Genomic DNA, 16756 nt, shown 5'->3' with positions numbered 1-16756 from the left:
ACCCAAACAGAGGCCACAAAAGAGGTTTCCCAATACTCCACAGCTAGAGATTACCGATACATCCATGCACACACACATAGAGAGAAGCTGGGAAAGAGGCTGACAAGGAGGTCTAGAAGGGAGCCTAGAAGATGATCTAGAAGGAAGCTCTGATTCAAGAGACACAGTAGAGGACTCACAAGGAGGACGATAAAGAGACAACCTCGAATGGAGCCAGGCGGAGGCCAAGTAGGTGGCCCATTCGCCCAGGCAGAAGGTGACCATACGAGAGGAGCATGGAAGAGAGGGCTCAAAAGGGACCAGAAGGGAGGCCAGAGGCGGATCCAGTCTGGGGTCCTCCCAGAGGGGGGCCACGCTAGCAACACACAAGGGGGGCCAACTGAGACCCAAACAGGGGGCTTGGAGCATTTATAAAGCAAGAAAACAGACTGAAGAGGGCCTGTACCTGACAGAGTTTGAAAAAGATAATGAAAGATTAAAAAAATGCCCAATGTAAGATGAGGAAAGGTACATACCTGTGCGATTAAAGGACTCGTTTGGAGCATGTAGTAAGTAAGAAGAATGAGCGTGACGAGGACCACTCCCACCGTGAGTATCTTCTTCATCGTGGTTCACAGATACAGTGTGTGATCCTCGGCTGATCTCGTACAGATGCTCCTTGCTGCAGGGATAAAGCACAATACTTTAATGACACTGGCGTTTTAACTTTGTGTTAAAACTTTTTCTTTTAATGTGTTTGAACAAGGGCAGGGATTTGTTGACCCTCAGACTAAGCAGATACCACTGTCTATCAGATGACACAACAGCCATTGTGGAAGGAAGAGGACCCCTTTCCCTGGTGACTTTTGGGTTCATTACGTTGGCGGAGGGACCGCCACCGCCAGCCATGCGGTGGCGGGCCCTCCGCCATCTGACAGCAGTTTACCCCGTCCAGATTATGATGGCGGGGGAATTCTCATGGAAGCGTGGCGGACGCAGAGACCATCCGCCACAAATCCGCAAGGTGGTCCTTTCCCGTCCACCTGCGGAACCAAAACTCAGGGCAGCACTGCGGCGGTGCCTTGCAGGCAGCGCCGTAGGAATTACGATAACCCTTCCCGCCTGTCTTTTCGCAGCAGTCATCCCACCGCACAAAGACAGGCGGGAACGGATTTGGGGACCTGTAGCAGGCCCTAATTGTGTTGGAGGGAGGTAGCTGTGCACTAGGGGGGGGAGACGGCCATGGTACCCCCCTATATTTCCCTGCACTGCGTGGCAGGCACCACGTGGTGCCTGCCACATAGTGCAGGGAAATGCACAGCATTGCTATTTGACATTGCGTACGGTGCTGCAGCCATGTTAAATGCCCTGGATGCGCCCGCCAGTTTGGCAGGCGCATCGTAATTGCAGTGGTGGGACTGCCGCATGTCTGACGAGCGGTTTCAAACACCGCAACAAGGAGCCCCTTTATTCCAAAGCCATGAGTGTAATTTTGTAACGTTTTAATTTGTAAAGCACATAAAACGGAATGGCATGAAAGCGCTGTCACCAGGTAAGCCGCCAGAGGAACAAGGGGAAAAGCTCAAGTAAAATTGATGGAGTAAACCAGGAGGTCCCTCGGACATTATGAGAAATGTGATGTATCTGGGTTCCATCATGTCTTGTAATGTGGCAGTTGCTGCTGCATGCTCGATGGCTGAGGTTGTTTATTAAAGACCTCCTACATATTGACATCAATGTGTCAGCGTCACTTTGTCACAAGAATAGCAAGGTTTTCACCTGTTTGCGAAAACCATAATACGAGTTTAAAATCCTAATATTTTCCTGAGTGTGTTCCACATACTCCTGCATTTTGGATGAGCTGAAGTTTGTTCAGTGAATACTGGTTGCATTTAGATACAGGGAATTGCAGTAGTCAAGGTGAGATGTGAGGAGCGCAATGACCACCGACACCCTCAGCCCCCCATGAAGGATGGGGAGAATTTTCTTCAAGATCTTAATAATCCAGAACCAAGAGCTCACAGTTCTTTTGACCTGGGAGTCAGACGTCAACATATTGTCAAAGACTACCCCCAGATATTTTGAAGTGATCCCCGGGACAGGGAGCGTCCTGCAGGTTACCGGCCACCAATCATTGGTCCAGATTGAGTTCTTTGCCCCAAAAGCCACAATTTCTGTCCTCTCCATGTCCATTTTCAGCCATTTCTCCGTCATCCAAATACTCACTTTGAGCATACAGGACCTAAATCTGTCTGGCAACTCTTCCCAATCTTTGGAGATGATGATTTGGGTGACATCCGCATGGTACGACTCCTGGAAACCGAAGAAATTCACTGGTTTTGCCAGAGGGGCGGCATGCAGGTTAAATAAGGTAGGACTAAGGGGGGAAGCTGAAACGGTTTAGCGCTAGAATCCCCGCAGCGGACTATCGGGGACCTATTGGTAAGAAAGGAGTCCAGCAAGTGTAAGGCAACATCCCTCATAACCGCCACCCCTCAGGGCCGGCTCCTGCAATGTCCCGGGGTGCCCCCCGCCGGGACATTGCTGTTTGCAATGGCAGGGCAGGAGCACGGCTCCCACCCTGCCATAGCAAACTCTACTTTGCTTCGTTGAAGTGAGAGCAGGAAATGTGCTCTCGCTTCAAGGAAGCAAAGCAGAATTGCCATTGTACAAGGGGAGCTGCATGTTAGCAGCTCCCCTTGCCCAAAAGCAATGCCGGCTCCCGCAGGAGGCGGGGAGCCAGAAGGGACCATGGGAGCATTGGGTCACCCCCATGGTCCCCATCAAATATCCAAGGCCCCGGGGGAGGGGGTCGCCGGGGCCAGAAGTGGCCCAGGAGCGGGGCCATGCGGCCACCCTCCATTTGATGAAAAAAAAAGAATGGCCGGGCCTTGGGGATGGGGTCCACGGGGTTGAAACTGGCTTGGGGAGGGGGGTAGCGTGGCCAATAGTGGCCGAGGGAAGGTGAGCCATGGGTTCCCCTTCCCCATTAACATTTTTTTTAAAAAGAGGCCATGCACCGGGGAAAGGGGTGCCCAGGGCCAAAAGTGGCCGAGGGAAGGGGTGCCATGTGGCCCACTTCCCTATAAATATATTAAAAAAAGGAGGCCATGCACTGGGGGATAGGGACCCAGGGGCCGAAATCGGCCTTGGGGTTGCAGCCCCCTTCCTGTTTTTTATTATTATTTATTAATAAAAGTGTCAGGCCCAGAGGGATGGGGTCCCCAGGGTCCCAAAAATACTAAAAGAAGGGATGCCACACACCCCCCCTTCTAAAAATATATTTTTAAAAAGCCGGCATCTTGCTGGAGGCCCCGCCCCTTCCCTGCACCACTCTGCAAACACACCCCCTGGTGCGTTCTAAGTTGGGAAATAAATCCCCTTGAAAACTGATGGTCCCTGGGGGCCAGCCTGCCCACCAGGTACCTACAGTAAGCGCCACACAGCTGGATTGCAGAGAGGTGGTCCAAGGCCTCGCCCCTTTTTACACCACTATGCAAACTCGCCTCTTGGTGCACTGCTGGTGGCGCGATGAGGTCCTCTTGTGTCCGGAGGACCTCAGGACACAAGTGAACATCATCCCCGAGCAGCAGTGAGCCAGGAGCAGCGTTTGCAGAGTGGTGTAAAAAAGGGACGTGGCCTCAGACCACTCTCAGCAATCCAGATGTGTGGCACTTAATGGAGGTTCCTGGTGGGCTAGTTGGACCCCAGGGACCCTCAGGAATAAAGGGGATGTAATACCACCATTTAAAATGCAGCAGGAGGCGTGTTTGCAGAGTGGTGGGGTGAGAGGGCATCTCCTTTGTCCACCTCTCAGCAATCCCACTGTGTGGGACTTACTGGAGGTAAGAGGTAGGCTAGTTGGCCCCTGAAGGACCCCCAGCAGCGAAGGGGACTTCAATCCCCATCCAAGAGCGCGCCAGGGAGTGCGTTTGCAGAGTGGTGGGCAAAGGAGACGTGGCCTGCTATGAGAACGTAGCAATCTTGCTGTGTGGGACTCACTGGAGGTAATAGGAGGGGTAGTTGGCCCTCAAGGATTTCCTTGGGGGCCAATTACCCCTCATGTTACCACCAATAAAACGTCTTCGGAGACCATGCCCCCTTTCTCCACCACTCTGCAAACGTGCCTCCTGACAGATTATGGGGTTGGAGATGAAGTCCATGTTACTCCTGAGGGACTTTGGGGGCCAAGAAGCCCTCCTGGTACCGCCTGTAAGTCCTACGCATTGGAATTCCTAAGCAGGGGTCAGAGGCCCAGTGCTCACTTTCTACACCTCTCTTCCTTCTTTCTGCACCCCTTGTGCCTCTTTCTGAACCTCTGTTGCTTCTTTCTACACTTCTCTTGGTTCTTTCTCCACTGCTCTTGCCTCTTTTGGCATCCCTGTTGCCTGTTTGAGCACCCCTTCAGCTTCTTTCTGCACCTCTCTTGCTTCTTTCTGCAGCTGACTTGCCTCTTGCAGCACCTCTGTTGCTTTTGTCTGCAGATCTCTTGCCTCTTTCTGCACCTCACTTGCCTGTTTCAGCACCTCTGTTGCTTTTTTCTACAGATCTCTTGCCTCTTTCTGCACCCCACTTTTCTCTTTCTGCACCTCTTGCCTCTTTCTGCACCCCTGTTCCCTCTTTATGCACCTCTCTTGCCTCTTTATGTACCTCTGTTGCCTCTTTTAGAATTTTTCTTGCCTCTTTCTGCAGCTCTATTGCTTCTTTCTGCACCTCTGTTGCTCCTTTCTGCACCTCTGTTTCTCCGTTCTGCACCTCTGTTGCTCCTTACTGCAGCTCTGTTGCTCCACCTCTGTTGCTCCTTTCTGCACCTCTGTTGCTCCTTCTACAGCTCTGTTGCTCCTTTCTGCACTGCACTTGTTGCTTTTTTCTGCAGAGCGCTTGCCCATTTCTACACCCTTTTTTTCTTTCTGTACCTCTCTTGCCACTATTTACACCCCTGTTCCCTCTTTCTGCAATTTTCCTGCCTGTTTCTGCACCTCTCTTGCCTCGTTCTGTACCTCTGTTGCTATTTTCTGTACTTCTCTTCTTTCTTTCTGCACCCCTCGTGCCTGCTGCTGCACCTCTGTTGGTTCTTTCTGCACTGCTCTTGCCTCTTTCTGCACACCTGTTCCCTCTTTCTTTACCTCTCTTGCCTCTTTATGTACCTCTGTTGCCTCTTTCTGAATTTTTCTTGCCTCTTTGTGCAGCTCTATTGCTACTTTCTGCACCTCTGTTTCTCCGTTCTGCACCTCTGTTGCTCCTTTCTGCAGCTCTGTTGCTCCACCTCTGTTGCTCCTTTCTGCACCTCTGTTGCTCCTTCTGCAGCTCTGTTGCTCCTTTCTGCACTGCACGTGTTGCTTTTTCTGCAGAGCGCTTGCCCGTTTCTGCACCCTTTTTTTCTTTCTGCACCTCTCTTGCCTCTATTTGCATCCCTGTTCTCTCTTTCTACAACTTTCCTGCCAGTTTCTGCACCTCTCTTGCCTCGTTCTGTACCTCTGTTGCTTCTTTCTGTACTTCTCTTCCTTCTTTCTGCACCCCTCGTGCCTGCTGCTGCACCTCTGTTTCTTCTTTCTGCACTTCTCTTGGTTCTTTCTGCATCCCTCTTGCCTCTTTGAGCACCCCCTTTGCTTGTTTCTGCACTTCTCTCTCCTATTTCTGCACCTCACTTGCCTCTTTCAGCACCTCTGCTGCTTTTTTCTGCAGCTCTCTTGCCTCATTCTGCACCTCACTTGCCTCTTTCAGCTCCTCTGTTGCTTTTCTCTGCTTTTCTCTGCAGGTCTATTGCCTCTTTCTGCACCTCTTGCCCCTTTCTGTACCCCTGTTTCCTGTTTCTGCACCTTTCCTGTTTGTTTCTGCACCTCTCTTGCCTCTTTCTGTACCTCTATTGCCCGTACTTTTCTTGCTTTTTCTGCACCCTTTCTCCTCTTTTAGGACCTCTGTTGGTTCGTTCTGCACTGCTCTTGCTTCTTTCTGTACCTCTCTTGCCTGTTTCTGCACTTCACTTACTTCTTTCTGCACTTTTCTTGCCTCTTTAGTTTAGTTTAGTTTAAAGGAGTTTGTAGAGCGCATGGTAACACCTCCCGGCGTGTCCCCGCGCTATAGAGAAAGACAGCAGCAGCAGAGGAAGGAAAGAGAGAGCCATTTCACACAGCAAAGAGGCAAGTTTTCAGCTTCTTCCTAAATACTAATTCATTACTCTCCAACCTAATCTCTAGAGGCAGGAGGTTCCATTGCCTGGCGGCTAAGGTGCGGAATGATCTGCCACCCATTTTCGCTTTTTTGGGGCAGGTAGTTTTAAGTAGACCCATTCCTTTGGATCTGAGAGATCTGTTGGGTTCGTACACAGACACCAGATCAGACATATATGCCGGCGCTCTGTGATGAATTATTTTATGGCACCATAGCATTGCTTTAAAAGCAATCCTCTTACTGATTGGTAACCAGTGGAGGGCTGCTAGAGAAGGACGTGAGGGGGCACGGCGGGGAAGCCTTAGCACCAGGCGAGCTGCCGAGTTCTGTAGGACCTGTAGTTTGTTAATGTTTTTTACTGAAGTACCCATGAGTAGTACATTCCCGTAATCAATGCGGGACGTTATTAATGCCTGTGTCATGGTGCGCCTGGAGTTGGTGGGTAACAGGTCGAGGGTGCGGTTGAGGGTTTTCATCACCCCGAAACATTTGCCAACAGTCCTCTTTACGTGGCTGTCAAAGGACAGTTTATTGTCCACCCATACACCTAAGTTCTTCGCTTCTTGTGCGGGCGTGGGCAGGGGACCCAGACAACTGGGCCACCATTCTTTCGTCCATTTGACCTCATTTCCTCCCATAATGAGGACCTCTGTTTTTGTCCCATTTAATTTCAAACAGTGTTCATTCATCCACATAGCTAGTTTGGACATGCAGGCGTTGAAGTTGTCAGCTTCCTTAGAAGGGGCATGGGTCAGGGATATGAGCAGTTGAGTGTCGTCGGCGTAAGAGACAAGCTCTACGCCGAACGATTGCACCACTTCCGCCAACGGGGCCATGTAGAGATTGAACAGGGTAGGGCTCAGGGCAGAGCCCTGAGGAACCCCCTGTTCTAGCATCACCCTGTCGGAGAGGAAAGTCCCTCTTTGAACCTGGAAGGTCCTGTTAATCAGGAAAGATTTCAGCCAACCCAGTGCCTTGTTGGTGACGCCCGCTTTATTTAGACACTGTAGCAAGATGGTGTGTGCTACAGTGTCAAAAGCGGCACTGAGATCCAGCATGATAAGGGCCATTGTCTTTCCCTTATCTGCACCTTCACGCAGGGTTTCAGTGGCCCTCAGGAGAGCTGTCTCCGTAGAGAAGCCAGTTCTGAAACCCGACTGAGAATTGTGGAAAACATTATGGTTCTCAAGGTGTTCCATAAGTTGACTGTTAGCGATTTTCTCTGCTAACTTGGCCACGTAGGGTAGCAGGGATATGGGTCGCAGGTTGTCCATTATGTCCAGGCTGATGTTTGATTTTTTCTTAATGGGTAATACTATTGCCTGTTTCCACTCCTCCGGAAGGCAGGAGGTAGTAAAGGAAGCATGTAATAGGTGCCTGAAATGAGGCTCTAGTACAGGAAAGGCTTCGGCTAAAATTTTCGGGGGTGCAGGATCCCTAGGGGATCCTGATTTAATTTTTTTGCACATTTTGTATAGGATTTCATAGGAAGGGACTGTAAAAGAGTTTAAACAAACAGGTGTATTTACAAGTTTGTCATTTTCGATGAAATTCGTGGCCGGATCTGTCTGGTTAGAGAAGCTAGAGTAGATTTTATGTATTTTGCCTGCAAAATATTGAGCAATATTGTTGCACACTTCCACCGAGTCATTGTGCGCGGGGGAGGTCACGTCCACTATGGATATCTCTTTATATATAAGAAACAGTTCCTTGGAGGAATTTCCTGCTTCCATTATGCGGGTGTGATAATGCTCTGCTTTGGCCACCCGAACTGATTTGTAATATTCTCTCTGTGTTGTTTTATATTGTATTTTAATATCCGCACAGAGATTCTGTCGCCAAGCTCTCTCGAGTTTCTTACAAGCCGTCTTCATGACTTGCAGTTCTTGGCTGAACCAAGGAGCAGTTTTTTTAGATCTCCTGGCATTGGACAGGGTACGACTTGGGGCTGTGATGTCTAGGGCCTTAATGACAATGTTGTTTAAATTGTCATTAGCTGCCTCACAGTCGATCCCTTTGGGAGGGCCTTCGTCCTGTACGATTTGCTTAAATGAATCAAGCGAGAAGTTCTTCCATTTCCTGCGTTTGTATCGTAGGGATTGATGCCTAACAATTTCCGTTTTGTCAAGCTGCAATGTGAAGGGAATAATGTAGTGGTCCGACCAGGGTATGGGTATAGGATCAGAGGTATGCACTCCCTGCCAATTGCTAAAAACGGGGTCTAGAAGGTGTCCTAGTTGATGGGAAGGCTCATTATTTATTTGATCAAGCTGAATAGATTGCAATTCCATCCGGATATCATCAGCGTTTTTATCTAGATGATCCTCGAAATGAGCATTGAGATCCCCCAGCACTAACAGTCTGGATTTCCTCAGTGCTAGATGAGTGACCGCTTCCATTAGGGTTGATGTAAACTCATGTAGTGTACCTGGCGGTCGGTATATCAAAATGCCAGAGATCGAATGATTGGGGCCAGTGTTAATTGTGAAGGTGCCGGCTTCACTGTGATCAACCTGAGTGTGTACTAGGGAACAGACTAGCGGAGCTTTCGTGGCTATGGCGATGCCGCCTCCTCTGCCGTTCTGTCTGTCCAATCTGGCTAGGGAATAGCCGTCGGGCATGGCCTGGATGATGTCCGGATCCGAGTGATCATCTAGCCAGGTTTCAGTTAAAAAGAGGATCTGAAGATTTAGGTCTTCTAGTAGATGATAGATTTCTAAAGCATGCTTCCGTAGGGATCTACAATTCAATAGTGCAGCTTTGATGATAGGGCCCGAGGAAGTGTGAGGGATTTGAGGAAGGGGTACAAAGCGGCACCTTGTGCATTCTGTAAGTGACTGGGCAGACATTGCGTGTATGCAATCGATAGGTGTGACTGGTTGTAGAGCAAGTAGTGCGTGTCTGCCATACCTCTGTTGATTTTTCTGCACTTCTCTTGCGCGCTTTATGCACCGCTGAGTTAGAGATAGTTTTAATCCCCCTACTCTATTATCTACTAGGGCCAGTCCAGGCTTTGTAGACTGCCCGGAGGCACGAGTGAGGAGATTCAGTGCTGGGAGGACGCCGCACCGCTACAGCGACCGGCCAGCTTGCCCTGTTTGCCCTGCTTCGCCCCCCACACGGTCTCTGACTGACTGTCTGTGCGGGCCGTGCAGGTTGTGCGGACGGCGCAGTTTGTGCGGGTTGCGCGGGCTATGCAGGCTTTCCCGCGGCTCCCCCACAAACTCTCGGCTTGGCAGGCGGAGAGGCGGTGAGCCCCTTTATTCCGAAGCCATAATTGTAATTTTGTAACGTTTTAATTTGTAAAGCACATCAAACAGAATGGCATGAAAGTGCTGTCACCAGGTAAGCCGCCAGAGGAAAAAGGGGAAAAGCTCAAGTAAAATTGATGGAGTAAACCAGGAAGTCCCTCGGACATTATGAGAATAGCAAGGTTTTCACCTGTTTAGGAAAACCATGATACGAGTTTAAAATCCTAATATTTTCCTGAAGTGTGTTTCACATACTGCTGCATTTTGGATGAGCTGAAGTTTGTTCAGTGAATACTGGTTGCATTTAGATACAGGGAATTGCAGTAGTCAAGGTGAGATGTGAGAAGCGCAATGACCACCGACACCCTCAGCCCCCCATGAAGGATGGGGAGAATTTTCTTCAAGATCTTAATAATCCTGAACCAAGAGCTCACAATTCTTTTGACCTGGGAGTCAGACGTCAACATATTGTCAAAGACTACCCTCAGATATTTTGAAGTGGTCCCCGGGACAGGGAGCGTCCTGCAGGTTACCGGCCACCAATGATGGGTCCAGATTGAGTTCTTTGCCCCAAAAGCCACAATTTATGTCCTCTCCATGGCCATTTTCAGCCATTTCTCCCTCATCCAAATACTCACTTCGGGCATACAGGACCTAAATCTGTCTGGCAACTCTTTCCAACCTTTGGAGATGATGATTTGGGTGACATACGCATGGTATGACTCCTGGAAACCGAAGAAATTCACCGGTTTTGCCAGAGGAGCGGCATGCAGGTTAAATAAGGTAGGACTAAGGGGGGAAGCTGAAACGGTTTAGCGCTGGAATCCCCGCTGCGGACTATCGGGGACCTATTAGTAAGAAAGGAGTCCAGCAAGTGTAAGGCAACATCCCTCATACACTAATTTAAATGTGGGCGTCCGTAGCGGCGCCCCAGCCCCAGGGACCACCACCTCCGGGGCTTTGGAAATGTAGCTAGGGGGGCCGCATGGCCCCCCTCCTGGAGCCATTTATGGCCTGGGGACCGCCACCCCTCAGGGCCGGCTCCTGCAATGTCCCGGGGTGCCCCCCGCCGGCAAATTGCTGTTTGCTATGGCAGGGCAGGGGCACGGCTCCCGCCCTGCCATAGCAAAGTCTGCTTTGCTTCGTTGAAGTGAGAGCAGGAAATGTGCTCTCGCTTCAAGGAAGCAAAGCAGAATTGCCATTGTACAAGGGAAGCTGCATGTTAGCAGCTCCCCTTGCCCAAAAGCAATGCCGGCTCCCACAGGAGGCGGGGAGCCGGAAGGGATCATGGGAGTATTGGGTCAACCCCACGGTCCCCATCAAAGATCCAAGGCCCCGGGGCCAGAAGTGGCCCAGGAGCGGGGCCATGCGGCCACCCTCCATTTAATGAAAAAAAAAGAATGGCCGGGCCTTGGGGATGGGGTCCACGGGGTTGAAACTGGCTTGGGGAGGGGGGTAGCACAGCCAATAGTGTCCTAGGGAAGGGGGGCCATGGGTTCCCCTTCCCCATTAACATTTTTTTTTAAAAGAGGCCATGCACCGGGGAATGGGGTGCCCAGGGCCAAAAGTGGCCGAGGGAAGGGGGCCCATGCGGCCCCCTTCCCTATAAATATATTTAAAAAAGGAGGCCATGCACTGGGGGATAGGGACCCTGGGGCCGAAATCGGCCTTGGGGTTGCAGCCCCCTTCCTGTTTTGTATTAATATTTATATATAAAAGGGTCAGGCCCTGAGGGATGGGTCCCCAGGGTCCCAAAAATACTAAGAGAAGGGATGCCACACAACCCCCTTCTAAAAATATAATTTTAAAAAGCCGGCATCTTGCTGGAGGCCCGCCCCCTCCCTGCACCACTCTGCAAACACACCCCCTGGTGCGTTCTAAGTTGGGAAATAAATCCCCTTGAATACTGATGGTCCCTGGGGGCCAACTAGCCCACCAGGTACCTTCAGTAAGCACCACACAGCTGGATTGCAGAGAGGTGGTCCAAGGCCACGCCCCTATTTACACCACTCTGCAAACTCGCCTCTCGGTGCACTGCTGGTCGGGAGATGAGGTCGTCTTGTGTCCGGAGGACTTCAGAACACAAATGGACTTCATCCCCGAGCAGCAGTGAGCCAGGAGCAGCGTTTGCAGAGTGGTGTAATAAAGGGGCGTGGCCTCGGACCACTCTCATCAATCCAGGTGTGTGGCACTTAATGGAGGTTCCTGGTGGGCTAGTTGGCCCCCAGGGACCCTCAGGAATAAAGGGGACGTAATACCACAATTTAAAATGCACCAGGAGGCGTGTTTGCAGAGTGGTGGGGAGAGAGGGCGTGTCCTTTGTCCACCTCTCAGCAATCCCACTGTGTGGGACTTACTGGAGGTAAGAGGTAGACTAGTTGGCCCCTGAAGGACCCCCAGCAGCGAAGGGGACTTCAATCCCCATCCAAGAGCGTGCCAGGGAGTGCGTTTGCAGAGTGGTGGGCAAAGAAGACGTGGCCTTCTATGAGAACGTAGCAATCTTGCTGTGTGGGACTCATTGGAGGTAATAGGAGGGGTAGTTGGCCCTCAAGGATTTCCTTGGGGGCCAATTACCCCTCATTTTACCACCAATAAAACGTCTTCGGAGACCATGCCCCTCTTTCTCCACCACTCTGCAAACGTGCCTCCTGACAGATTATGGGGTTGGAGATGAAGTCCAATTTACTCCTGAGGGACTTTGGGGGCCAAGAATCCCTCCTGGTACCTCCTGTAAGTCCTACGCATCGGACTTCCTAAGCAGGGGTCAGAGGCCCAGTGCTCACTTTCTACACCTCTCTTTCTTCTTTCTGCACCCCTTGTGCCTCTTTCTGCACCTCTGTAGCTTCTTTCTACACTTCTCTTGGTTCTTTCTCCACTGCTCTTGCCTCTTTTGGCATCCCTCTTTGAGCACCCCTTCATCTTCTTTCTGCACCTCTCTTGCTTCTTTCTGCAGCTGACTTGCCTCTTGCAGCACCTCTGTTGCTTTTTTCTGCAGATCTCTTGCCTCTTTCTGCACCTCACTTGCCTGTTTCAGCACATCTGTTGCTTCTCTCTACAGATCTCTTGCCTCTTTCTGCATCCCACTTTTCTCTTTCTGCACCTCTTGCCTCTTTCTGCACCCCTGTTCCCTCTTTCTGCACTTCTCTTGCCTCTGTATGTACCTCTGTTGCCTCTTTTAGAATTTTTCTTGTCTCTTTCTGCAGCTCTATTGCTTCTTTCTGCACATCTGTTGCTCCTTTCTGCACCTCTGTTGCTCCGTTCTGTACCTCTGTTGCTCCTTTCTGCAGCTCTGTTGCTCCACCTCTGTTGCTCCTTTCTGCACCTCTGTTGCTCCTTCTGCAGCTCTGTTGCTCCTTTCTGGACTGCACTTGTTTCTTTTTTCTGCAGAGCGCTTGCCCATTTCTGCACCCTTTTTTTCTTTCTGTACCTCTCTTGCATCTATTTGCACCCCTGTTCCCTCTTTCTGCAACTTTCCTGCTGAGGTTCCGTGACGATTTTACCCGTGTTTGTAACATTGTCGCAAATGCATAATTTTGGTATCAGTGAACCGCAAATGATCCATTTTATATATCCTGGTGTTTTCGCTATGCTACGAGCAAGAGCACTCCTGTTACAAACACATTTCTGTTCTTCCCGTGGCATCCATCTTAGAACAAGGAAGCCATTTTGTATTCCTTGCCCTCACATAGTCAATGGACACGCAATGACCTCTTTTCATTTAAGGACACGTAGGCTTTAGCCGGCAATTCACCTTGCTAGTGACACGTGCACCTTAGGCCAGCAACGCTGTGGCAGCATGACTCGGCAAGAGCTGCCTCCTCAGCCTGAGGCCAGTCCTGCTATACTGGTTCTCGTGTTCGTTGGCCTGATCATGATTAGACGGCCGAAGCTGGTAGCCGTGCCCATTTACGACCCACAAACATCTCTTATCCTACTCTTCTATCTTCTGCACCTGGCTCTGCTCCTTTCCTTCTGGGCCTTTATTAGGGGGAGGTAACGAAATTTACGATGAGGCGGTCCGGGTCTTGAATGGAAAGTTGACATGGGATTATGATGGAATAGTGGGAACCCCTCGTTCGTAATGTTTTTAACATCAGATATTGTTGACGATTCCTGTGCAACGCCAAATATTTATTGTACAAGACACAAAGGTTTTGGAATGTGCTAACATGTAAAGAATTTGCCTGAAGCCCAATATTCAGTATATAAGGAGCAACCCTCTTTGTACAAATTGAACAGGCTCCTAGATACTGCCCATGTGTAGTTTCTGTGACTTCTGTGTCCCTGCAGTAATAAACCTTTGGTCTTTGACGCCACCATCGAGAAGCCCGTGTTTCTGTTTGTTTGTGCACCGAGACAGGTTGAACTCCGGGGTCTTCGGGTGTTTTCCCTGACACCTCTGGACGGAACCAAAAAGTCCAGAACTCCAATTGGCGCCCAACGTGGGGCGACGTCATTCGGTACCGGTCCAAAAGCCTGAAGAGTTCGAGAAGCTTCGTGTGAAGATTTCAGAGGCAGGCGCCCCACTTCATCGATCCCGGCATATCGCAAAAGTGGCCCGACGTTCTCTTCCACGAGGGTTCCCGTTCAGACGGCTGCAGTGGTTCGTTGCCTTGACCGTCGCCCTTCTTGGACCCGAGGTGCAGTCCTTAGTACGGCGAGACGTGACGGGTTTCTCCTTGGTGACGTCTTCAGTGCCTCAGTTAAGTATTAAGTGGTTGATAGTTGGTTACTTCGTAAGGGTTGCTCCTGTTTGGATAATCCTTTTAGTTTTTGGTTTGGTTCGGTTTCATAAGATTGTCGCTGGTTATTCTGGTTACGATAATCATTCAGTTCAGTTCGGGTATCGATACGTTTGTCAGTTCTGGTAGGCCTAAGTTCTTGGTTCAAGTGCGCACCTTTCTTTAATTTGTGTTTCGTCTGTTTTGTGTTCCGGGTTATAAAATGGTAAGTCGGAAAAATTGTATGTTGTCTTGTTTTAGTTGCAACAGTGATTCCCAGTTGGAGGACTCGTGTTCGGTTCCTCCGATTGGAACTCCCCTTTATGATCTATATTGCAAATTTGGTGTGGGCCCTATCTCTTATAACGAGGTATGGATCCACTACACTAAGAAAGATGGTGTCCTTAGTTGGCCACTGCATGGTAGTTTCGAACCTCAAGTTCTTGATAATTTAGAAACGAAATTGTTCAAGAAGAAAGCCCGGCCGGCAATGTTTGATTCTTTCCGTTATTGGCGAAAAGAATCTAAACAGAGAGAAATTAAAAAGTTGAAAAAAGAACAGAAAGAGCAAGAGTTGACTTTAGAACAGTTTGCTAAGCAGCTGCAACTCAACGAGTTTGAGAAAGCGATGGAGGTGGCCAATAGAGAGCATAATTTAGCAATAGACAAGTGCTATCCTGCTTTGCCATCGAGTACAGCTAAGATAGTAGAGGACCCTGAAAAGGATCCCCTGTTATCTTACTTGTTACGATCACCCCCACCGTATGCACAGGGTGCTACGGCTCCACCTATACCGAATGTTCAATTACCGGTTGCTGGACAACCTGGTGTTCCCGCTCCTCTGAATCAAGTTCCTGTACCTCCTGTGGTCACTATTAATGTTCCTTCGGCACCCCCTCTTTCAGGGTTGCCGGCTCCTTTACCTATACCTGTATCGCTCACACCTGCTAGTTCACAAGCTGTTTTGCCCGCTACTCCTACTGTTTCTAATCTATCTGTTCCAACTGCTACTCTATTTACTGCTTCTGCTAATATTATGACTCCACTTTCTGTTCGTCGAAGAATCACTGATTCTGTCTCTAACATTCTATCTCCCTTCTATAAAACTCTGATTAAGACTCCTACCTCTGACTCTGTGCAGAGACGTAGTCAGCTCCCCAGTACTGAAGAAAGAGGAATACTAGATTCCACTGCTCTTAGATGGATTTCGAAAGTTGGAAGATATAATGTACAAAATGTATTAGATACATTTATGCAATGGAATGAACCGACACAACGATATGTGTTCGATGAAATGTGTTTCCTTCTACGTGAGGAATTAGAAGAGGATGACCCTGAATCAAATCTAGAAGAATTAATTAATGTTCAGAAAGAGTTTGCTGCAGGTATGATAGTTGGACAAAATATAAAAGAAGCGATGGAACTGGTTTTAAGTTATAGGAATGACCCATCCCTTCGTTCTCCGAGGGAGTCAGAGAAACGTAGTACGAAACAAAATCGTCAATATCCAATGAGAGAGGTTCCACCAATTTGGCGTGAAGCTGTGCAAGCTAATGTAAACCTTGGTATTGCAGCCGCTCCGGCCCAATTCCAGAGAGTATGGATACATATTCCATGGAAGCGAGCTGAAGTATTAGCAGTGAAACAGGCCTTGCCAGATCCGCGTAAAAATCCTGCAGGGTACTACAAAGAGTTGGCTCAAACAGTTGACGCTTGTGTATTAAATCTAGCTGACATAGATCTGCTATTTGGTAATGTAGTACCGCAACCAATTTGGGCTAAAATTCGTAAAGAGAATCATCCAGTTGCCCTAGGTGGTGATTGGGCAGCTATAATTGCAGCGGATGGTCAACAAATAGGTGGTTCTAAACCTGAACCCTTAATTGCTAATTTGCCCGGTAGAATAATCGACTTAATGAAGACCCTAATGCCAGCATTACGCGTTAACTGGGACAAATTGTCCGCGTGCAAACAAAAGAAAGACGAAAGCGTCTCCGACTTTTTCACAAGATTCGAGGAGACTTTCGTGGATCACAGTGGTCAGGATATGAGCACAGAAGGAGGCCAGAGATTATTTGTTGATAAATTTGTGCACAATCTGTTGCCAGAACTTAGTGGTAAATTAAAGAATTCTGAAAGTGCGTGGGCTGTCTCTACGACTGCGCAAATACTTGCTACTGCCCAGTACTATGAAAATAGGGACAAAGAGGAGAAAGAAAAATCAGATAAAAAGACGAAAGAGTTAAAAACTAAAGTTCTTTTACAGCAAGCATATCCGCCTCGCACCAATCAGACCAATACACAGCAAGGGTCAAATCAAAGAACGGAGTATAATTCTCAGAGGCCACAGTACCAATGGAATCAGTGTGCTTATTGCAAAATGGAAGGCCATTATAAGACTGAGTGTCCAGTACGGGCACAAAATAATGCTGCGGCAGCTCAAAGAGGTCGTGGTGGTTATATGCAAAACTCTAGAGGTCGAGGAAGAGGTGCTATGCCTCCACAGACAAGTGATCGCCCTTCTAATTATTTCGACCAACGAAATGGACAATCTGCCCAACAGAATAGGTCTCAACAGTATCATGTTGAAGATTACTATGAAGCTAGTGAGGAAGGTCAGCCAAGGGAGTACTA

At 49.2% G+C, this 16756-nt stretch overlaps 1 protein-coding gene across 1 annotated transcript in view; it reads right to left on the bottom strand.

Moving 5' to 3' along the window:
* LOC144767913 (NXPE family member 1-like) overlaps positions 1-16756 on the bottom strand; it is a 427122-nt gene that overhangs the window by 244842 nt on the left and 165524 nt on the right. Inside the window, exon 2 of the mRNA XM_078651252.1 lies at positions 516-661. Coding sequence (XP_078507378.1) covers positions 516-605 — 90 coding nt within the window. The 5' untranslated portion in view covers positions 606-661. The remainder of the gene's footprint in view (positions 1-515; positions 662-16756) is intronic.

This window comes from Lissotriton helveticus, chromosome 7 (genome assembly GCF_964261635.1).
Source record: "Lissotriton helveticus chromosome 7, aLisHel1.1, whole genome shotgun sequence".
NCBI classification, from domain to species: Eukaryota; Metazoa; Chordata; class Amphibia; order Caudata; family Salamandridae; genus Lissotriton; species Lissotriton helveticus.
Note: the sequence above shows the minus strand (reverse complement) of the source record. Positions and strands in the feature narration are given on the sequence as shown.